The sequence below is a fragment of the Onychostoma macrolepis genome, chromosome 12, assembly GCF_012432095.1.
Source record: "Onychostoma macrolepis isolate SWU-2019 chromosome 12, ASM1243209v1, whole genome shotgun sequence".
Lineage (NCBI taxonomy): Eukaryota > Metazoa > Chordata > Actinopteri > Cypriniformes > Cyprinidae > Onychostoma > Onychostoma macrolepis.
In genome coordinates this window covers 26,243,137-26,267,574 of record NC_081166.1, presented here as the reverse complement: position 1 = coordinate 26,267,574, position 24,438 = coordinate 26,243,137, and the positions used below count along the sequence as shown (strand labels likewise).

The 24,438-nt window shown below is 35.3% G+C and overlaps 1 protein-coding gene across 1 annotated transcript in view; it reads right to left on the bottom strand.

The window, feature by feature from the left end:
- Positions 1 to 24,438, bottom strand: part of itga3b (integrin, alpha 3b) — a 46,338-nt gene that overhangs the window by 20,860 nt on the left and 1,040 nt on the right. Inside the window, 1 exon segment of the mRNA XM_058794243.1 lies at positions 1,004 to 1,140. Coding sequence (XP_058650226.1) covers positions 1,004 to 1,140 — 137 coding nt within the window.

The window sequence follows — 24,438 nt, the reverse complement described above, 5'->3', positions numbered from 1 at the left end:
TCCACCACACCAAGTACTACAGCTAAAAAGCTAACGAGTACTAAGCTAAGAAATGTTCGTACTTTTAAAGTGTTACTAAAATGCTGTAAACCAGAACTGTTCTGCGTCTGCTCAAAGTAACTTTTATGTTGCACAGACTCAGACTCAGACACTTCCTGTGCTGAACGTATCATGTTAATTCTGAAGCAAATACCTGCCTGCAACATGAGCCAGTCAAGCCGACCTGACAGAGGAGGGAGAAGGGCAGGCTGGAAATGTGAAGATGAAGGTCTTTTGAATAACATGGAGTGAAACAGCACTCAGACAGATGATTTTTATGGCTTGTTTTAACTTCCACTTATGTCTAAAACAGGAGCAGGTAATTTTGGGAAATAGATAGGACTGTCTGAGCGCTGATATGTGGATGTGGGACACATGATCTAATCTGTGAACCGAACGCCCTAAATTTGCCTTAGTGCTTTGATCTACGGCAACACTGTCGATGACATTTAGCTTCTAAAGTCCAGTTCAAACTTTTTTTTTTTTTCATTAAATTAATAGTTTAGAAATGAATACTTTTATTCAGCAAGGACATATTAAATTAAATACATTTATAATGTTACAAAAGATTTCTATTTAAAATAAATGTTCTTTGGTTTCCACCAAAATTGTTTTTAACATTGATAAAATCAGCATAGAATGATTTTTTAAATATATTCAAATAGAAAACACTGTAATAATATTGCGCAATATTTGTTTGATTGTATTTTTGGTCTTTGGTCTTAAGTATTGCACACTAGTGTATTTTATAAATCACAATACCATCCAGAGGTCGAACAGGTATACGATGCAAAACTATTTCTTAATCAGTATTTTTGTCTTGTTTTCAAGAAAAAAACAAAAAACATCTAAACATCCATAAAACAGTGCATTTACTTGTGAATAAAAAATGTAACAAACATTTTCAGAGAATAAATTATTTTTTATCAAGCATAGATTTCTGATAAGTCATATGAATACCTACGTGGACTGATGAGGTCCATCCTCCTGCAGTCATGCTGGTCGATGGAGACGGGACAGTAATACACGGCTCCGGTTTCATTAATGTTAAAGTTGCTGAGTTGGGGCTGGGCTTTTTCTTGGGGCGCTCCGACTAAGAGCCTAAAGAAGAACGGCAAACACTCAATAAAAGAGTCAGATCGATAAAATTACAATTAATCTAATTTCTAAATACATATTATATTGTGAACAATTCACCAGTTCGTATGTTTCATTTAAACAAAAACTGACCAGGACTCCTCTGTTTAAACCACAGCTCTACAAGCGTGTGTTCATCTGCTAGCCAAGTAGTCATTACATGTACTCAGTTTGCAGAGTGTCTAGGGGAGGCAGAGAAGTCTTTTTTCAGAAGACTAAGAAACTGCTATAAAAATAAGGATATTACCAATACTGTAATGCAATGTGGCTGAGGATGCTGAATGAATGAATGAATGAATGAATTTATTTATTTACAGTAACTGACAGTATATTCTAGTGTGTGTTTACTGTATATTCAGTTGTTTGGTCTTTGAAGTTTTCTCTTCTAGTGCTTTTCATCTACTATAAGATCTCTTTACAGAAGTTTACTTTTCTTAAAGTTTATTTCTGAATTTTACTGTATCTGCACTCCTCTATTTATGCCGTATACTGTAACAGTCATTGACTAGCAAAAGGATTCCTGTTTCCTGAAATGATGTTTTTGTAACAGTGTTTTGAATAGATCTCACTAGTGTTCTCGAGACAGGAAAGTAGTCTGAGTATTTGACAGCTTTGTGTATCATCTGAGGCCAAAGTTTGAGTCTGACAAAAGAGAACATGTTTTTGACTAAACTATTTGATTTTGACCTGGAAGTTTGAAGTTTGCACAAGTTGGTGTGTAATTTTGAGATTGTGTTTATAGTTGTGAGAAAATGGTGAATTGTTTCATGAATTGTGTGTTAGCAATCGAGAAAAACTGTAACAATTATATGATAAAAAAAAAAAAACAAAACAACTGCCTTTAAATGTTTGTATACAACTTTTGAGTGCTGATTGTTATATCTAAAAATAAATAGCAATTGAATTTTAAAGTATGGACTTTTGTACCTACTGTATACCTGATATAAATGAATTTACTGTATATCAAATCAAATCAAGATCAGAGTCAAATCAAGAGCTTGTGAATCAGAACTGTCAAAACCTAGCTCTAAAAAATAGTAAACAAACAAGAAATAATGGGAAGAAACAAAGATAACTAAAATAAAGATAACTATATTAGCATTCACACCAATGGATAAAAGTGTTCTGTTTATTATAAATGCTATTTATGTGTCTGTCTTGTTTGTGAATTTTAAAGTCTGAACACCATGATTGGCTCTCTATGTATCACTCATCAGCTGAAAAAAAAAAAAAACATTGTTCCTCTGTGTCTTGATTCTTGTGGTGTGAACTTCCCCACTATCATACATTTGAAATGATTATGTAATTTAAAAACCTATTCATGTTTTTTTTTTTTATTAAAACATTTTGTTTTTCATTATGTGTAAAGCTTAAAAACTGAGTTTTTAAACAGTAAATTTTCCCTAAATATTTTCAATATTAAACAGTGCTGCTAACCACGACGTATAAGCCCTTGGAGCGAAGAAATTCAGCTTCTCTGAGAGCGTGAATGATGTCATGAAAGACGGGAGCTATTTCTGAGCCCCGGGGACACGCTCTATCACCAGATGTCAGTGCAGTGATCTTAGCAAGAATAGTTTGGACTTGCAGAGTTATTAAACTCGAGCCCATTCCTCATTGTTAGCAGAGGACAAAGCTTTTCTTAGACTATCAGAGCTGCAATATCTACTGTGTGAGACTGTTCTTTGCTAAAACTTTTGTTAGAAAAGCAGTAGTAATGTTGAGCGATCTTCTAGTGGACATCAGTGGAAGACATTCCATTCTGAGTATCACTCATATAGTGAATACAGCCACCATAATGGGCTGCAGGTCTTAAAGGAGTGCAGTTTACTCATGTTCAGACAAGACCCCCACAGTAAAATGGCATTACAGGAATTTTTCTCAGGTGAGAGTGCTGAACCAAACCTGCAATCAGTCATGACTAATATTTGTCAGTGGTTTTTGCAGGAATGACTCTCCTCCCCAAACTTAGAGTACCTGTCTCATACTAGCACCGATACCCTGCTGCTTACATTAGTGTTTACACTGAGCTAACCACAGAGGAGTGGGAGAAGCACTTACAGAAAAGAACTAAAACAACGGCAAAAATGCTGGCTACAACATTTTGGCAAAACTCCAAAAGAGTACCTGTACATACAATTCACTGCACTTACCAGCCAAAATTAACAATAGTGGTAGTAAAGCAACAAAATGTTTATTCATTTTAACACTGTGCAGATTATCCATCAATAAAGACTTCTTTTCACACAATACTATGTTATGACCTCAAAACACTTTTATCGCAGTACATGATTTGTAAATGAATACATTTGCATCACATAACCAGCTTATATTTTTGCCTTTTGTGACGTAGTAAACTTGCTTGGTAGCGCACCTGGTAAACCACTGAACTCGGGTTCGAGTCCAGTGAAACATAAGTCACAATGGTTAGGTTTAGTGTAGTAGGGTTTAGTTTAGCTACCTTTCTAAACGCAGTAGAGCATTAACCTTTTATTGCCACCCAGATATACAACAATCAACATAATAAAACAATGCCATACCTGCTTCCAATACATCTGTAACATCCAATATAAAGGCAACATCATATTGCAGAAATATTGCAACAGGCACGCTTTTCCAACGATCCTGTGCTTCATTTTCACATTAAGTTATTGGTATGCAGACAGTAACACTGTAAATAGTTTTTGTTACATAACCATGAAAAACAACAAAAGACTCACTGCGCCTATATTAAAAGGCCAAAACTGATTATGGTTTGTAGTTCACAAAAATCCAAACACACTACTGTTGTAAGAAAATATGCACCATTAATGTAAAATATTAGTAAGATTTTAAATTGTGCATTTCAGTTACAAGTGACCTTTCTCATGCCTGATTGCAATGTTAAATCAAGGAGCCATATTGGATGATATAAGTCACATGATCACAGTCACATGGCAAATCAAGAAACCTATTGAACCATGTCACCTGATAAAAAAGTCACATAACAAAAAACATGGTAACGTGTGGTGCTTTTTCCATAAGTATAAGACTAATCCAGCCTTCAAATGCAGCTAGTAGGCTCCTGCCTCGCTATGACACGTCACGCATTCAATTCAGACACTACAGAGTAGCCAAAACAAAGAGACAATGGACGACCTGATAAGCTCCTGTTACATTATTCTTTACATAAAGGGATAGCTCATGCAAAAATTGCATTCACCTTCAAATAGTCGCAAACCTGTATGACTTAAGACTGTATGAACACTAAAGATAATATTTTGAAAAACGCTGGTGTCCAAACTACATTGGAAAGCAATGAGACACTTTTGGTCCACAGAAGAAAGTAAGTTCAACAAGTTTGGAATGACATGAGAGTGAGTAAATGTTGACAGAATCCTCATTTTTGGGTGAAATTTATTTTTAATATTATTTAATACTGAAAATTGTGTTGTGTGAGTTAAAAAAAAAAAATCAAACTATAAGTATGCAATATTTCACTAACAGGCAATATCACTAATAAAAATGTACCAAAAGGTTTTTTAACCATGGTATATATCTTTGAGGTCTGATCTCATCCTATGAAAGAGAAAGAGGCCTTGGCTCTCAGGATCACTCACTACCAGCTTTATCTGAGATTCCACAGACACTCCCAGAGCAGGAGAGAATCACAGATATGGGCATCACAGCTATGTGTGTGTGTGTGTGTAAGTGTGTGAGAGAAAAGTGAACGGTGAGATGACTGTTCCCATACAGAAAAAAAGCACAAATGATGTATCTTTAATATCTCAATTGTTTCTCCTGGACAGCAATGAGATTAAATGGACAACTAACACAGATTGAAAGAAAAGTGGATAATTTCTGCGTCACTAGTGATACCAAACAAAACTGTAATAATAATGACTGTTTTCTCACAGGTTTCCTCAACACTTCCTGTATATCTGATTCATCTACTGAAACACAGCTTAAAAAGCCTCCTGTATGAACAATAGCAGAGCATCTGGGTGTAACCAAAGCATAAAATCACTTAATATACACTTCATACCTGATGCTATTTTACATTTTGACCCTTCTTAGCCACCATGAATGTTTTAGCACACGTAATGTTGTTATGAATACAATAGTGCAGATAATGTTTACATGGTTGTCAACGAATGGGATTCTTTTTTTTAATCTTCACTACATTTTAGCTTTAATAAGATTTCCCCAAGAAATATGAAAGAATGAATCTGCTGTCTTCATGATTCCTACTCTCTCCGACAACAAAGCACTTGAACATGTCATTCAAAACCTGTATTTTATTTTCTGGGGTTCAAAAAACAACAACAAAAAAAAACTGGACCATATTGACTTTCATTTTATAGACAAAAGAAGATCAATTTTCTTTTGTGTTACCCAGAACAAAGTACGTTGTACAGGTTTGGAACAACAGTAAATGATGAAAAGACTGCTAATTTTGTGTGAACTGTCCCTTTAAAGTAATCATGCAACATGTAACATCAATGGAAACTCCTGTAACTTTGGCAATCAACCACAGCAGTCTGTGGAAAAATTAAACAAAAAACATGACCTCAGTTTGTCCCAGTAATGCTGTGAGGAATTAGAGCAGGGCTGTTCAGTGAACTGTGAGACTGATATTAAGAACTGGCAACACTGTGACAAGCTTCAGCTTCACAATAGTGTGACTTTGTAGGACAAATGTTTGCTTTGTAGGACAATGTTAGGTGTTTTTTGTTAGTAGCAACTGAGTGAAGTATCAGTAGGTTGGAGTATTGTCAAAAATACTGATATTTCAATACATATTGATACTCCATGTGCATGTGCTGTTAGTTTAAAAATGCATTTGGGAATGCAATGTTGCAGTGACAACTTGTCGGTTCATGCTTATCCTTACTGAACTAAGCAGAGCAGACACTCAGACATATTGTTTGAGACTGAACACCCAAACAACCCGCATGGCTCAAAATCACTGATTCCACCACAGTTACGCTCACTTTAACCTGTGAGATGGGTCTGTAATCTTTACGCATGTATGGAGATATGATTGAGCTGATATCAGGTCATTCACACGACGCATGTCAGAAGATGTCAAAATGAAATAGAAAGAAATCATATTTCCTGAATATAATATATAGTATAATATAAAATAATGCAATTATTATTTTTTTTTGTTATGTGCAATATTTTTATGACATCCAAAATTTCACATTAATGTGGCTTGGTTTATTTCTTTTAACCTTTAATTTTCTTTATGTATTTGCATTATTTGATATTTTTGTATATTTGCTTTCACATTTCACACATTGAAAAAATATATTAAATATTATATTATATGTAATATAAAATATATGAAATAATATATTACGTATTATAATATTTAAGACATTATTTAACAGCCCTGATTGAAGACAAATTTACTGGCACAACAAGAATCAGACAAGACTAAAAAGCACCGTCACGCCAGGGCTTCTTCTCCACTCCTCTCTGATGTCAATTCTTTTCTATAAATAGATTGTTCAATGGATTAGATTATTGGTGATTGGATTATTCAGTGAAGTTCCCTGCTGACCAGATAATCATTTCGGTACAAATACCGTAAACAGGGTAATACAGCCACTCAGATGGCATATTGAATATGACAACACAAGCCGGGAACAAAGTCTTTAATCTATTTAGCTTTTTGTAAATGGCATAATTACTACTCTGAGCAGGAGAATCACAACCTGATTATGAAGCATCTATCAACATTACTGCCATTCAACTGTTCATAAATTCAGAAAAAAGTTAAATAGTACCACTAAGCAAAAATGCAGGTTTCCCCCTAGGCAGAGAAATATAATTGGTGTCAAAATGTCAGATATTTCTATCATTTCCATAACATTTTCATAACAGAAGATTACATTTTTTCCCCAAAATCTCTATATGAATGAATACAATACAACGAATCAACAAATGCAAAATGATGAGCTCTTAACATTATAACACAATGACAAAAAAAAAAAAAAAAAAAAACAGTAACTGCATCATTTATTCATGCTGCAATGCATGCTGGTAACTCACAAACCCTTAACTTTTAGGCAGTATTTCAGACAACAGTTTGACTAGTTGGGACAATATTTGGGGAAAATCTTTTGATTTAACATGGTTTTTTATTTTAGAGTTTCAAATAATTCGCATTTCTTAGTATTTGTGACCCAAAAGTCCTGTAACCTGGAAAATATGTAGTTGTTTTTTGTCGAAGTAGGAAGATTCTGTTATGAAAAAATAATCACTGGATTTTCCAAAGTTTACCATATTTAAGCATTAGTTACCTAGCATTAACAATTAGATGCCTGATATTTATATGACAGACAAATAACTTTATACATGGAGGCCTCATTTATACGTTACCAATGCAAGTTAACTGAAATGCAAGAACTATTTTCAGGATAAATAACTGGTGGGACAATATTGCAGATGATTATGCTTAATAGAAAAGCAAAATGCTATTAAGATGCAATTAGCAATATGCAGCCCTAATAAAAGTCATTAGTCAGATCATTATTGCTATCAACTATTTCCTACTTCATAAATAAAATATGTAAGCAATAAGGTACGAGATGCCCTGCTGTATCGTGAATAAATCACACCTGCAACCCCTTCAGCCGTGATTTATTCACGATACAGCAAGGCCTCGAGTACCTTATTGCTTTTATAAAACAGTTACCACACAATAAAAAATATTAAAACCCAAAATGTATGTATTGAAATGTTACTTTTTCAAGAGGGTCTGGCTGCAGACATAGGCGAGTGGAGCTCCACTCAAGAGCGGAAATACGTCACCTCCACGAGCGACGCGTCCGCCATGTTGGTCCGGGCAAGACTTCCTGTGAAAATACGTCACTTACACTAGCGATGCGGCCGCCATGTTGGTCCGGGCAAGACAGAGGTGTCTTTTAAACTGATCCACAGGTTTTATCCTGTCAAGTAATTTCTACAAAGGTTTAGAGCTGATGTAGAGCTATCGTGCTCTTTTTGTTTAAATGCTGATGAAACAGTGGACCACTTATTTTGGTCATGTCAATACACTCAGGAGTTTTGGTATGATATTGGTGCTTTTGTTAAGATGAAGCTTTTGCCAGAATTTTCTATACAAATGAGAAATATTATATTTGGGTATTTTGACTCAGACCCCACAAAAGAAAATATTTGTTTTATTATAAATTTACTTCTTTTCTTAAGCAAATTTTATATTCATAAATGCAAATTCTCAAATTGTAAACCTGTCTTTGTGGTCTTTTAAGAGACATGGAGAATTATATTAATTTGATTTCAGTATATAATAATAAGAAAGCTATGAATTTGCTCTGCACTTAAAGTTTTTGTGTAGGAAGTCTTATGTCAAACAATGACCCTTTATTGCATTTATTTATTTATTTTATTCATTTTCTAAAACTATTATTATTATTTTTCCTTTATTTATTTTTTACTGTTTTATTTTATTATTGTCTGTTCAAGTGTTATGTGGGTATTTTGTATTTTGTACTATTTTGTATGTTCTTGATTTCAGCAATAAAAATAAAATGTTGGTCCGGCAAACTTTTTAAAACGTCATCTTTTCATTTATTTTGTTAAAGCTTTCGTTTTGTAATATTTATTAATTGCTATATAAGCATATATAAATGGTGCTTTGCATATAGTCACCTCTTTGTAAGCAGTGTTGATATTTTCTGTACTTTTATCTTCGGAATAATAATAATAATAATAATAATAAACTAAGTTTTTACGGTTTATGACACGACAGCACTGTATCAGAATCGAGGAATGGAACTAACCGTTTTATAAAAATAAATACATACATGCATGCATGCATGGATAAACATTGTCAGTCTCAGGTCATTTCTTGGCCAGAATAGTCAATGTGGACCAGACTCTATGCCAACAGTCAGAAGTCTGGCTGTGCGAGACCAAGACCTGACCACAATGACCTGAGCAAAACACATTTCACGGTGACCTGAACATCTTCAGCTGCAGTTCTCTAATCCGTACAGATCAGAAGCTCCTGCTGAGGGGCCCAGAAAAGCACATCCAGCACCTCTCGCTTCCTCTGTAGGAGACTAAAATAGCTGCTGACCTGAAACTTGTTTAGCTAATAATTTGTGTCAGATGCATCATTGCTCATTTGGGAGTGTTCAGATGAATATGCTGAATTACCGTTTTTTTTTCAATTGCTAATATCCTTTTGTACAATCTGTAGTCACATTTTCAAAACACAATTAGCACAAAATCCGTCACAATTTGTGTTGTTTTCACACAATATGCAGTCAATTACCATGTTTCTAAAATGCTTACATTTTCTTTTCATACAAGCTTAACTAAAACCAAAATCATGTATCCTTTTAGTCATATTTACAAATGCTTAAACACGGCGTGTCAGAATTAAAGACCTAATGTTCCAAACCTTACAGTTTTTTTAAATTGCTTTGGCACAATTTTCACAAGCAATTGGTAAATTTTCAAAACTCATAGTACTAATATCACAACAGATCATCAAAAGTGCCTTTTTTTTCAAACATTTCAGCATATTTTCAATTGTGTTAGTACAATACACACAATCACAAAATATAATTTTCACTACACAAAATAAGTGTTTCATCTATATAAATGTTTCATTCACAGTAACCAAATGCACTGAATTATTTTTACAATAAAAGTGATTTATCTAAGATGATAACCACTATTTTGTATCAGATGAAGGGAGACAGATCAAATACAGCATTTTACATTACATTGTGCCATGTGATACTGTATAGTGAAGCATTACCATGGTAAAGACTGCACATTACTAGAATTCAGCTAGAATATAGATTCAGTCATATGGCACAGTGAGGACATTTACTGCATTGACAGTAAACTGTGTTCTAGCACAAAACGTTATGGCCATGTCATACCTTCATCACACCTTTTGATAACACACTGGATAAATATTTTACAAAATATAATTGATTTTATGTGAGATATGCAAGTTAGATCATTTAAGTGTATTTTCTAACATGACAATTATTGCCTTTATTACTGTAATTATTTCAGCAACAAAGGTGATTTGAAACATGAATCTTGCATTGTTTGCTCTTGAATGAACTGATTGTTAAAAGTACTAAATTGAAAGAAGATCATGCTGTTGTGTTTTGGTGATTAATTCAAATGTTCTCAATACATATCACAATGATCTTGTGTTTTAAAACAATGATGATGTGGAATGAAAATATGCGCAAGTACAATGAAATCATGAGATCAGGTTTTGAAAGAATGACTAGTGGTGTTACAAGTGTGATCAGTTTAATGTTTTGTTCTAAGAGTTTTGAAAATGTACACCTTACTTGTGAAAATACACTGTAAAAAAAAAAAAAAGTTGAGCCAACTTAAAATTTTAAGGCAACCGGCTTTTGAGATTTTTGAGTTCTCTCAACTTGTCGTTTTAATTTTATACAACAAAAATTTGAGAATCTCCCACAAAAATAAGTTGAGCAAACTCAAAAATCTGCTGAAGCTGGTTGCCTTAAAATGTTAAGTTGGCTCAACTTTTTTTTTTTTTTTTTACAGTGTAGTAGCAAACCAATTTTTTAAAAAAAAACTGTAAATATAGTATAAAGCTTCTACTTCTGCTACAACAGCAGCAGCTCAAAAGTATTGAAAAAAATCTCTCTATGTAAAATATTGTAGCAACTGATAAGCACTTTTTAAATTAACAGATCACTGAAATATTTAGAAATCGCTGATTCCAGTCTCAGTTGGAGGAATAGTCAGGTGTTGAAGCTCTTTCCATTACATCAACAGCATAAGAGTAAAAAATACCTCTTTGAATTGGTTTTGTGGATGCAGAACAACACAAAGAATCAGCAAGAGAAAAAATAATGCCTGGGAGAGGGAGAGGAGTAGTTGGATCAGAAAAGGGGAGAAGAGGTAGGGGAGAGGAGTGAGAATGAGTGTTAAGACTGTGCATTGTTTATGTTTATTTGTTTGTTTGTTTTTTCCCCATACACATGTGGAACCTATGAAATCTTATTTCTGCCATGGAATATAAAGGGTAAAGGGTAATTGTAACTTTATCTCAGAATTCTGACTTTTTTCTTGCAATTGTGAATTTACAGTATCTCACAATGCTCATAAAATCTGAATTGCAAGATGTAAACTCAGAATTCCAATATAGTTCTGAATTGTGAGACAAAAAGGTCACAATTACTGTTTTTACTTTTTTTTAATTCCGTGACGAAAACAAGCTTGCATAGTAACCAAAGGCCGTGTATGTTGGAATTTTTGTTGATCACTGGCATCATCTACCATCACAACACTCCAACACTCACCCACTGGAAGGTTCAAGGTTCCAATTGAATTTCTGCATAGGGGACCCTATTTTTTTCTATTGTACATTCTATAAAGTAATGACTCATTCAGTTTTAGATAGTATGTTGCCAAGAATGAACACAATGTAAAAATGTAAAAACAATGTTACAGTTTTTCTCGATTGCTAAAACACTATAACCAGGCTTTTGAACTAAAATTTTAAAATCATAACACCATTTTTCAAAAAGCACACCCATTTCCCTAAACTATAAACACTGTTCCCCTGCTTTGACACGCGAGTCAGATTTGGTGAACTGTTACTGCAAAACTCTACACACAAATCCCCACATTTCTCAGTGCTTACACCATGTGGTCATTTAGAAAGCACTAGCATTCAATATTGTTCATTCAAGTCTGCACAGTTTGAGCTCAATTAGCACACAATTACCCAAGTGGAAACACTAGGAGTCAAAATTTATCACACACCAATCAGAACCTTCGATGGAGATACAAGGGCAAGAAATGCGTTTAAGCAATCAAGAAAAACTTTAAAATGGTTTTCAGATGAAGGTAAACTGAAGGCTAAATTACACAAAATTATGGATTTTTATATTGTCTATAATGTGCAGGTAGAACTGAGACATGACAAGTAATGCCATTACAGTTTTCTCGATCGCTAACACAATTCATGAAACAATTCACCATTTTCTCACAACTATAAACACAATCTCAAAATTACACACCAACTTGTGCAAACTTCAAACTTCCAGGTCAAAATCAAATAGTTTAGTCAAAAACATGTTCTCTTTTGTCAGACTCAAACTTTGGCCTCAGATGATACACAAAGCTGTCAAATACTCAGACTACTTTCCTGTCTCGAGAACACTAGTGAGATCTATTCAAAACACTGTTACAAAAACATCATTTCGGGAAACAGGAATCCTTTTGCTAGTCAATGACTGTTACAGTATACGGCATAAATAGAGGGGTGCAGATACAGTAAAATTCAGAAATAAACTTTAAGAAAAGTTTACTTTCATTGCACTTCTGTAAAGAGATCTTATAGATGAAAAGCACTAGAAGAGAAAAGTTCAAAGACCAAACAACTGAATATTGTGACGGGAGGAGCCAACGACAGATACAGTGGGTGTGGCGTCAGGCCTCGGAGAGGCTTTTATTACAGTTTTTGCCTATTGCTTACACACTAAAACCGAATGCTTAGAACAAAGCCTCAATACCTAAACTTCTTGTAGCATACCTTAAACACATTGTCAGCTTTGCACTTTGTTTGCAATTCTATAACACACTTACTGCGAAACACTACGCACATTTTCTTACATTAGACATTTTGTTCAAAAACGAAATCACCTGTTATCAATGGGAAAACACTCTGATCAAAATGCAAAACTCATCTGGCAATTGTAGGCACTTACATGCACACCTGAAAACTCTTGCACAGAAAACAGAACACCAATCGGTCTGAGCCTTGCACTACAAATAGGCCTCAGGTAAACCATTTTGAGAACTTTGCAAGCATGGAGGCAATGAGAGTCAGAGTAAGAGGAGGACAAAGAGAGAGAGGAGTGGAAGAGGACGAGGACAAAGACGAGGACCAGTGTGGAGACGTGTATCAGATGACATCAGGGCTACTCTGGGCCGAGATTGGTTCAACAAACATAACCATAACCATTTCACACTTTTATACCTGCCTCCTTACAGCCCCTTCCTAAATGCAATCGAAGAATTCTTTTCTGCATGGCGGTGGAAATTATATGATCGGCAACCACACGCCCGCATGACTCTTCTGTAAGCAATGGAAGAGGCATGCAGAGACATTGAGGTGGGATCAATCCAAGGGTGGATTCAGCACACAAGGCGATATTTTCCCCAATGCCTAGCCTGCGAGGACCTCGCCTGTGATGTTTGACGAGGTCTTGTGGCCAGATCCGAACAGAAGGCGGGATCCATAAGCCCCCCAGCCCCCCACCACACACACACACAAAACAAGTATATGCCCCCCCCCCCCCCCAATACCAATTTATCCAGTAATTGTTTAGTTTCTTACTTTTGTTTTGTTGCTAAATTTGATGATTTGTGATTCTATTTTTCTTTATTTCTGTAAGAATGTGTGTTTTTTGTAAAAACTCATTTGATTACTGCAGAAATTCTACTTTTGATTTTTACAGAAGAATGAGTCTGAGAAAATGACAATAAAAATAGAAACACAAAGACTGCAGTGTTTTATATAAAGCCCATCAGTGTGTTGCTGGTGATATGAAAGAGTAATTCAAATGGTGCTTGCGTGCATGGTTTTGTTGCAGGAATTTCATTTTTAGAAAGGAGTGTTAAGTTTTGATTGCAGTGTTTCATTTTGGCATAGATGGGAGTTGTTAATCTCCAAGTGCTATGTCTGATTGGCTTGTGTGTAGAGTTTTGACATAATAAGCCAAATTCTGCAAAAAGTGTGTAAGCAATAGACAAAAACTGTAAACAAAAACAATAAAATAAAGTGTTCAAAAGAAACAGGGGGTCTGGTGTCCTCGTCGTGCTGCGGGGCTTGTGAAGGAGGGCAGTGCTCTGGAAGGGAGGGTCCAGGTAAGGGGCGGAGTCAGGAGGCCGCACGCGCTCCCGCTGGGGTCCGGGGCGCGAGGGGCAGCGGCTTCATTCTAGCGGCGGCTCTTCCTCTTCTTCCGCGGAGTCCGGCGGGACTTGTACGGCCCGGCATCCTGGCCCGGCATCCTGGCCCGACGACCGTCCGTGGGTGCGGGTGCGGGTGCGGGTTCAGCGTCTCACGTCTCCGGTAGCGCGGAAGTCCCTCTACGCTCCCTTCCTGGACCCACGAGGACACCATTTAAACAGCGGCGGTGATGAGGCTTCATTCAGTTCAGCTGTGCCTCATCACACGCCGCCAGCCCTCGCTGTTTCCACGCCCCTCCTCTCTCACACACCCACTCCCGTCGGGAGCCTGGTGAAGGTTGGCGAATAAGGGATGGGGTGGTGATGACAATAAGGGGGAGGGCAACCGACTCGTCACAATATACAGTAAACACACACTAGCATATACTGTCAGTTACTGTAAATAAATAAATAAATTCATTCATTCATTCAGCATCCTCAGCCAAATTGCATTACAGTATTGGTAATATCCTTATTTGTTATAGCAGTTTCTTAGTCTTCTGAAAAAAGACTTCTCTGCCTCCCCTAGACACTCTGCAAACTGAGTACATGTAATGACTAGGCTACAAAACAGTAATGAGTTTGGGGGTGAACAACATGTGCTACAGCATGTACTGTACATAGAATAATGAAAGTTGTCTCATCTGAAGTACTGCTGCTATGTACTGTAATGATATTGTATGTGTCAGTAGTATTGAAACCTTGTAGATGAGCCTGTAGGCCAACTTCCCTCACGGTCAGTCCATGCAGAAGAACATGGTCAACTATAGTGCTTTGTATTTCATCAGGAACAAATGACCTTTGACCTCATCCCCTTCATTTTTCTTTTCTCCTCCTATTCCTCTGTCTCCCACTACCAGGATTCATTTTCCAAAACACATAACCACCTGTGCTCTTGTTCATATCATCCTGAGATTCTGACCTGTGTGTCATCAGTTTTGCTACTGAATGTTCACACATGGGTAAATGTGCACTGTTTGAGATCATTTTTTGATGCTTGAGTTAATTATATTGTGTGTTTGTGTTTTCTGAATGAGAACATGGTTAAACCTTTGCAAAATGATGGTGTTTTTGTGTAGAGTTTTGCAGAAAACATTGAGCAAATTGGAGCATGTGTGAAAGCATGTGGAATGTGTTCAAAGTTTTGAGAAACGGTGACTTTGTTTCAAGAACTGTATGAATGGTTTGGAAAATTGTGCCAAATGAATCAGTTACAGTGTGTTAGCCATCGAGAAAAACTGTAATTGTTCTCATTTTGACAGTCTATGCACTATGATTGACTGTTTGTTGCTATTGGATAGAAAACCAGTGCCAATGTTTTGACCGAATGACTCGATTTTGAATCGTGTTTGCTGTGTTTTGATACAGTTAGTATATGTAGAAAAAGGTATTCAGCATTTTGAAATGTAGAGTTTCTATTTATTTAACAAAATGTGGTTTTGTCCAGAAAATCAACTAATTGACTAATTGTGTGATGTAGGTGTGTTGCTGTGTTAAGAGTTTAGAAAAAGTACTTTAAGTATTGGTAAACGCTTGTTAGCAATTGAAAAAAAACTGTAAGCCAACTAAAGACCTCAGCCCACACTTAAAACCCTATTTTTGCTTCTGCCATGCTGGTGAGCGCTCAACACAACTAACTGGAGATCACAAGGTTGCCTTTGTGTTGATTTGCATATACTTACATAGAAAGAAAGAAAAATATAGACGCGCTTGGTGAGACTTCCTGTAGCAGACCAGTCATCATGTGAAACCAAAGATGCCAAGCTTGAGGCTTATAGTGCGTGCTTGACTTCACTGACACCTCTGACTTTAGATATGCAAGCATGATCAAAATACAGCTAGATTTGCATGACGGAAATTTCTTGAAGGAAATAGCAGTGTTTACAAGGCAGCAAAGAATATACCTAAAGTTTACAAATCCAATCATAATTCAAATGACTGTGAGAAGAAAAAATAATCGTGGTTCATTAGCATTTTATTTTTAAGCTCAGCCATCACAGGATAGTGGCATGTCAATGTGTGATTTGCAAACTTTATCCTAAAAATGTACAAAAACCAAAGATACTGTAGATTAGACGCATAATACACTGTATCTACAAATGAACTTCCTGTTTGTTGCTGCCGTGTGTTTTGAGTTTGAGCTCCGTCAAGTTAATTCTTTATCGTCTATTTTTTTTAAATCTTAAATTCAGTTTTATACACCATCATTTTCGTTTCTATAACGTGTGAATATATCTCCTATCGTATTCTACAACAAAACCATTCAGAGTGCCTTGCTATCACTAGTTTTATTTTGATTTTCCGAGCCCGCTATTAGCTTATAGCCCATTAGCATCGCCAGCATGGTTGCCGCTAAAGTTTGTTAATAGTGTTCATCGTCTGTTTGATTACGTTATTAACTGATTTTTGCTGTACATTTCTGCCATATGTGCATCAACTTGACATAGTCACCACTGATAAGCTACCACTAAATATATTGTAAAAACTTAATTTCTTATAAAAGCTGCTTTGTAACGATTTGTATCGTGAAACGTGCTATACAAATAAACTTGAATTGAATTGAACTGAATGTTTGAATTCAGTATGTAAAAGTGAGTTTATATTAATTGTAAAAATTTTACTTAATCTGAGGTCACATTTACCATTTTATTTCAATACGAATCCACACAAATTGTGAATTCAGTGCAAGGGTGAAAGACTTCCCCACACAGATTTTGTAATGGGTTCAAATTTGTCATTTATTTGTGGATTCGCCATGTGTTGATGAACTGAAAGCTGCTTTGTTTGAAAGTGAATTCTGTGTGAAATGTTCTTCATACATTAATACACGACTAACAATGGACCTTATTGGCCAGCATTTTGCCGGAATTTCAGAGGTTTAGAACAAATCCTAAGCAGAATGTTTGAAGTATATCAACAGTTTTGTTAAAAAGCAAGCTCCTTTGAGGAAAGTACATAGCTAACATCTTAATAAACCATTATAGTCCTTAAATCATTTCGTTCTAATCAAATGTGGAACAAAATAGTCCCATAGTTGATGATGCATTTGTGTCGTGAGCAGTGTTTGCGCTCGGGGGAACTCTGGGGTCATTTCATTTGTATTCTCCTGTACGTGTTGAAAGGTGGGCCTTTTGAATTGCATTTCCTGAGAGCACTGAGTAATGATGAGCGAGGAACCAGACGTATCCAGCTCCCTGGGTGACCATTTTCACTTATGTGTGAGACACCTTCACTCCTTCTAATCTGACATAATCTGCTCAGGATGAGATATTAAAGCCAGTTCCCTGTGAGGAACTCATGGTGTTCCCAACAGGGATCTTTTGATGGCCAGATATTTTACAGCTCAGCTTAAGATGATCTGCAAAACAGACTTCAGCCCCAAATGTAAAGAGTCACTTAATGCTGTTAGGACAATTACTACTACAAAACCAGCAACATCCTAACACAATCCTGAGCACCCGGGCAACAATATAGGAACATGCTGACAAATTCTTAATAGACAAGCACAACTCTTGAATCAGAAAATTCATAATTCCTCTTAGGGCAACAGATGCTTGTCTGGTGATTTTTGTTATTTTGTAACACAAAATAATGTATCATCTTAGAGGACTGACATCATTCTGAATAAGATGAAAATAAACCTTCAGTCAACATAAAACCACCTGTTCACAACAAAAATGAAAACTATAACAGTAACTGTAATTTACATCCACACCAACATACTATAATGCTATGCCTATTCTGAGCTCACTGCTAGTTGTTCTCAGTGTGAACACTGTTAAAAATCAAAAGTTGAGAAAACTTAAAAGTTCAAGGCAACCAGCTTCAGCAGATTTTTGAGTTTTCTCAACATGTTTTTGTAGGAGATTTTTGAGTTCCCTGTCGATACTCCACTCGTACTGCGTCTTGATAAAGACACATATCCTATGGCGAGACGGCCGCTTATATAGCCATTCTGGCGGGCTCTGGCGGGCTTCGTTTCCATAGGCTCGTGCAGCTCCGCTGCCGACCTATTGGTTCGTTTTTTACACACTGCACGAACCAATGGTTGTGCAGTTTCACTGCGTGATTGAATAAGGCTTCAGTTCAGGAGAAAAAAGGCTTTTCCCATATGCATCTTTATCAAGACGCAGTACTCGTTCCGTATCTCAGGGAACCGAGGTTAAGACAGTAACCGAGTATGTTTTCACAACTTTTTGTTGCATAAACTGAAAACAAGTTGAGAAAACTCAAAAATCTGCTGAAGCTGGTTGCCTTAAACTTTTAAGTTTTCTCAACTTTTGATTTTTTACAGTGTAGATTTTGATTGGCTGTCAAAGTTTTTGCTGTTCATAAGGTGGAAAAAATCACTCTAAAATTTATTTTTGTGATATTGCTCTTCTGTATCGTTATCTAAAAATAAGTTATTAATAAAACATTTCATTACTTGAAATAAAATAAATATGAAATGTGATAATATATAATGTTTTTTCCCCCAGATAATTTCCAAGACAGCATTTCATATTTTTAACTATTTTTTCATAGTATCTAAAATAACTAAAACTAAAAATGAATGAAATAAAAATTAACAGACATATAAAAACCTAGTAAAAATGACATAAAACACAACAAATTACAAAAACTAAAATAAATAAATAATAAATAAGTGAAAAGGAAAATATATATAAAAAATCTAATACAAAATATTAACTAAAATTATTATATGTATCAGTAATATTAAAATAGTACTGGCTACTCATTTTGTCATGGTAATTATGTAAGACGAACATCAGATTTTTTATTATATTTAATATTTATTATATTTATTATATTAGATACTGCTGATGTCTCGAATGTCTAAATGATAAATGTCATTGTCGCTGCATTCAAATTCAACATTTTAATAGAGACCCAGGCTCATCAGTCAACAAGTCAGCACAGAATCCTACAGGGTATCATCACAGTACACAGCTGGAGCTTTCAAAGACCCACACCTGAATCAAACAGAGGAACGGCTGGGGTGAAAAACGAGAAGGCTGGAGGCTTGCCAAACCTCACGTATTCATGCCATGCACTGAACAGCTCATTCTCTGTTTATTCACGCATAAACAAAAGCATTTTTCTCGTTTAAATATAGTGACATGAAATTAATCTTGGGAACGTGAAAGTCCAAGCAAACATTTTCTCTAGAGATCATTCACTTTTCTATCTCATTGTAAACAATCAGAAAAAGGGAGGTACGCCAGTGAGGATTGTGGGAGCTGAGAATGCAAAACCAGAGAAAGACTATTTGAATTATTTATGGAGCAAGAGTGATGTTTTACAAGAGGGAGCTGAAATGTTCATGGAATGTTTAAGAGTTTCAACTCTCATTAACGGATTTATTTTGAGAGAGAAGATCATGTCTGTCAAATTAAAAAACATCGCCTTGAGCTATACATCGCAGACAGTTACAGTATGGTCTGGCTCAGCAACACATTTTCCTTCATTTAATTAAATGCGTGACTCAGAGGAATCAGACCCATTGATCTGATCGTACTCTCCATCAAAAAACACAAGTGCAGCATTTAATAAACTCTCTCTCTCTGAGGCAGAAAATGACTGTGCATGTCTGGTTCGCAGGCCTCTAATAGCGTTGTAATCCTCCTCTGCAGGTTCCCAAACGCCTCTGCCTCTCTTTCAGTCTTGTCCCAACCTGCAACCATGGCAGGCCCACTTGAGCAGGGCAGGATGAGGAATTCTCAGCATTCCACAGGGTCAGAGGACTGGAAGAACCAATCAAAGAGCCACTAGCTCCTGCACAGGAAGAGAAGATAAAGTAGCACTGGGCACTCCATGCTGAACGAGCTGTTTAAAGAGGTTGTAAGGGGGCTATATATTTGTTTTGTGCTCTGAAAGGCTGCCATCTCTGCAAAGGGATCAAGTCGGGATATGAAGAGTTCACTCTGGGAGGCTTAAAATTGGCTTGACATTAAATTTGACCCCTTTTACCCCTTAAAGCATATTCTTGGTCTTATTGTGCATGATTCATTGGTGCAGTTTATTCCAAAGATAAAGTGTTTGTCTGTGATTTAACTGAAGAATAATACATTTCTCTGACTTTCTGTAACCTCTTTTCTCCAGCACCTGTCAGAGACGACTTGTCATCATCCAAACAATCGAAATGAATAAAATACAACAGATTATGAAAACAAAATGAGTTGCAAACAGCTTTTCCTTTTAATTTTCTGGTTTGGTCCCATTTTCTTATATTTTGTCAGTAACTCAAAAGGATGAGAGAAGTAGGTCCAGTGCTATTTTAGTATCATTGATATGTTTTTATTAGTTTTATTTGTTTTGAATTTTTTTTAAATGCCTTAATTTTTTTTTACAATTTGTTTTACTTTTGTAAGTTTTTTTTTTTACATTTTTAGTATTAGTGTTTTTTTTATATTTGTAATGTTTTTAGTTTTAGTTAATGATAATAAATTAATAATGATATGTTTTTGTAAATATTTAAATGAGATATTTTTATATTTTCACTTTAGTTCAAGTTTTAATTATTTTGTTGTGTTTTTGTCATTTTATTATTATTATTATTTTTAAATGTCTATATAGTTTTATTATTTTATTTCATTATTTTAGTACATTATTTTAGTACTTTAGAAAAATGAGAAATGTTTTTTTTTCACAAGTAATAAGTTAATAATGATATGTTTTTGTCATTTTAGTTTTTTTTCAATGTCAATATAGTTTTAATTGTTTTTTTAAACTTATTTTAGTACTTTAAGTAAAATTAAAGAAAAATTTATAATGTTAATGTTTTTTTTCCAAGTAACATTTTTTTTTTTTTTAGTTTTAGTTAATGAAACTGCATTTTATTCCCTAAAAAACTATAAAGGTTCATCCTTCACCTCCCTTGTCTCTTTCAAACTTACACGTCTTCATTTTACGCACTAAAGCAGTGTTAATGCATGTTGTAAATGGGCAATCGCTCTTCTGCAATATTTCAAAGTACACACTCCTCATGTCAGCTTAATTATTGTCTCTGAGCTGAGAAAATGCAGACATTTGGTTTTTGGTTGACCAAAACATACCAGCAGTGAAAACATACAGCAGAAATGTATTTCTCTCTTTTCATTGAAAACGCTTCAGTTTGAGCCAGCACATTCCATCTCTCAGGATATGCAGAGGGAAGAGAGGGGTCTGTGCAGTGTCCTGCTTAGACAAACATGGCCTACAGTAAAGAGAGATTTGATTAGATCTCTCTCATAAGACGCATCAATAAAATGCCCTCATGCAGCCCAACTTCAATTCAGCTCTAAAGCACCTCAGTAACGCACAACTGAGAAAAGTCAACCATAAAGAAAACTATTTGTTTTCTTCCCAAATATGAAATATTGATGCACTGTAAAAAAAATTTCAAGTGGTTTCAACTAATTATTATTTAGTAACTAGTTCCAAAGAAATTTTACATTCAGTCAATTTCTGACTTCAAAGTGTTGCCTGAACTGTTATTTTTTAGTTGGCTCAACCTTTACTGAAATTTTATAGTGCACGTGCACGTGTTTTTATTAGTTGAGTCAACATTAGCATAGCTAATTGTTGACTGGATTTGAAAATAACCATTCATTCAATGTTTTTCAAATATATTTGTGTAGACTTAATATAATATGTCCTCGCAACTAAGGCCAAGCAATAAAATTAGCTCAACTTAAATATTTTTGCCATTCCAACATTTTGTTAATTTGATTTTTTACAGTGTGTCAAAAATGGTTTTAAATGCATATTTTTATTTTTATTATACATATTTCTCATATTTAGATATATTGTATAGTCTTTCTTATTACAACCTCCATAAGAACATTTTACCCCAAATTTGAATTACTGTACTGCAGAAAATAAGTACATTAACAAATTAATAAACAAACCTTATACTCTTCACTATAAAATAATCCTGTTTGGGCACAATAAAAAAATGAAATTAAAATTAAATTAAAATACAAAAACAAAAATCTAAATTAAATTAAACTAAACTAAAATAATAATGAATTAATCAAAATACATTTGATTATATTTTACAAGCAATCTATCTATCAATCTATCTATAATTATTTAATTAAATTAAACATTATTATTTATAATAATATGTAATATTTATATTATTTAATTAAATGTTATTATATAATTAAATAGTTTTATATAGTGACATACATGAAGTCAGAATTTAGAAATGTAATGGTAACTTTATTAATTTCAATAATTTTAAAGAATCTTTAGCAAATAATCCAAGTCAGCATAATTAAAATCAATTTCACAGTTAATTCTAAACAAATATCACCACTTTAATTTAGAAATTTTACAAAATAACATTATAGACATTATTATATATCTTTATCATTGTAATATATTATACAGGTTCACTGCTGACTTTATTAGCTGGCCTTTCACAAGCTGGCATGTACAGTTTACAGCATAAAACATCTTACAGGATGTTATTAAGTGGCAGATTGTTAAAGTGAGCACAGCTGGGTCTTCTTTAACCGTGCATCTGCCCATCTAGCTATCCTACACTCTCAGAAATAAAGGTACAAAAGCTGTCACTGGGGCGGTACCTTTTCAAAAGGTACATGTTTGTACCTAAAGGGTCCATTTTGGTACCTTAAAGGTACATATTAGTACTTAAAGTGTACAGTATTTGAACCTAATAGGTACAAAAGTGTACCTTTTGAAAAGGTACCACCCCAGCTTTTGTACCTTTATTTCTGAGAGTGTAGACACAGATCCTAAATACCATGTCTGTGCCAGTGTCCCCATCCGCCTATGAGCCATGACCATGTGGCCCCTCTCATGTTTCAGTGCCTGGACATTATCACGCTCCCCAGAGGGCACAGCATCCATCCCGTCCTTAACAATAACACTGCGTTAAGTGGCGAATTTATAACAGCCTGATGAAGCAGAGAGGTGAAGTGATTTAGGTGATTACTTTCAAAGCAGAGTCATCGACTAAAACATGCGCCAAGGAGATTCCTCGGTTCTTTGAAGTGCCTTCAGGGCCTGTAGATGAAACTAGACGATAGGCTCTTAATTAGCAGGAAATCACAAATAAGGAAAGAGCAGTTTGGGGGAACTCCCTACCATCCCACAACAGAGGCATAGCTGACAGCTTCACAAAATACATCAGCAACAATGATATACAGCACATTCAATCCATCTTCTCACTAAAGCGAGGTGCTGGCCCATATTTGTGCTGCTAATTCTGGTGCTACATGCTTTGATATATAGCGGCGCACCATTGCTGAGAGTTTTCCTTTTGAAAGCAGCCACCGAGAGGGTAATAGGTTTATAAGGAGCATAAACAGTCTGCAGGCAACAGGTTATACCGACACAGGATATGAGGGCATGACAAAGATCTGTCGTACAAAACCTGCATATCTTTGAAGATATCTACTTTAAAGCAAGAAAATAAGTCTGTGCACTTCTGATTACAGACTTTGTCTTATAACTGATATAAAAGCCTAAAGAAAGGATTATGTTTATATCCAATTGTTTCCTGTCTTTGAAATGAAAGCACAGCCCACATTCAGCTATAAATCCATGTCCTGAGGTGTAATTTTCTTTGGCACAGCCAGCGGCAAAAGTATACAGGTTCATCTGGACCTACATCTCATTTCTCATAACGGGGAGAAAGATAATGCAATGACCTCAAAGTTGCAGTATTCTACTGTCCTGTCTTTGGCTACACGGTTTGAACACAGTCCTATTGTTTTGACTGTTCCCGGCGTCTGTTGGCGTGTTAACACCCATCTTATTTCACCGGATTTGTATTCAAATGACCTCAGAGGGTAACTAGAAGACTGTAGAAACTGTAAACCGATATAGACCATAAAAACAGCTTACACACCATTTACAGTAAATAAAATGGTGCCATTTATAGTCATGTTAAAGTATAGCTAGAACAACTGTACTTAAATTAAAAGTAAACATAGCAGATCAAAAACCTATTGTGATGGTTCAGTTATGGCATCAGATGTCAGTATTGTGACATATACTGTAGCATAATGCTGAATGAATATCATATTTATGAAAAACATGACATTGCCCAAAGATTTTTGATTTTCCCATGGCAGTATCAAACTTAGTGGTAGGTAGCCTATATTCTGTTAGTGTTTATAGCATATTTACTTCAGTAGAACTTCAGTTAGGCTATAATATAAAGCAGAACAACTCAGACAAAAATAAAAACAAAAACTGCAGACGAGTAGCTAAATTGTGGCGTCTGCGCAGTTTGTGAAAGTTAAGGACTCACAGTGAACAGGTTGCGTT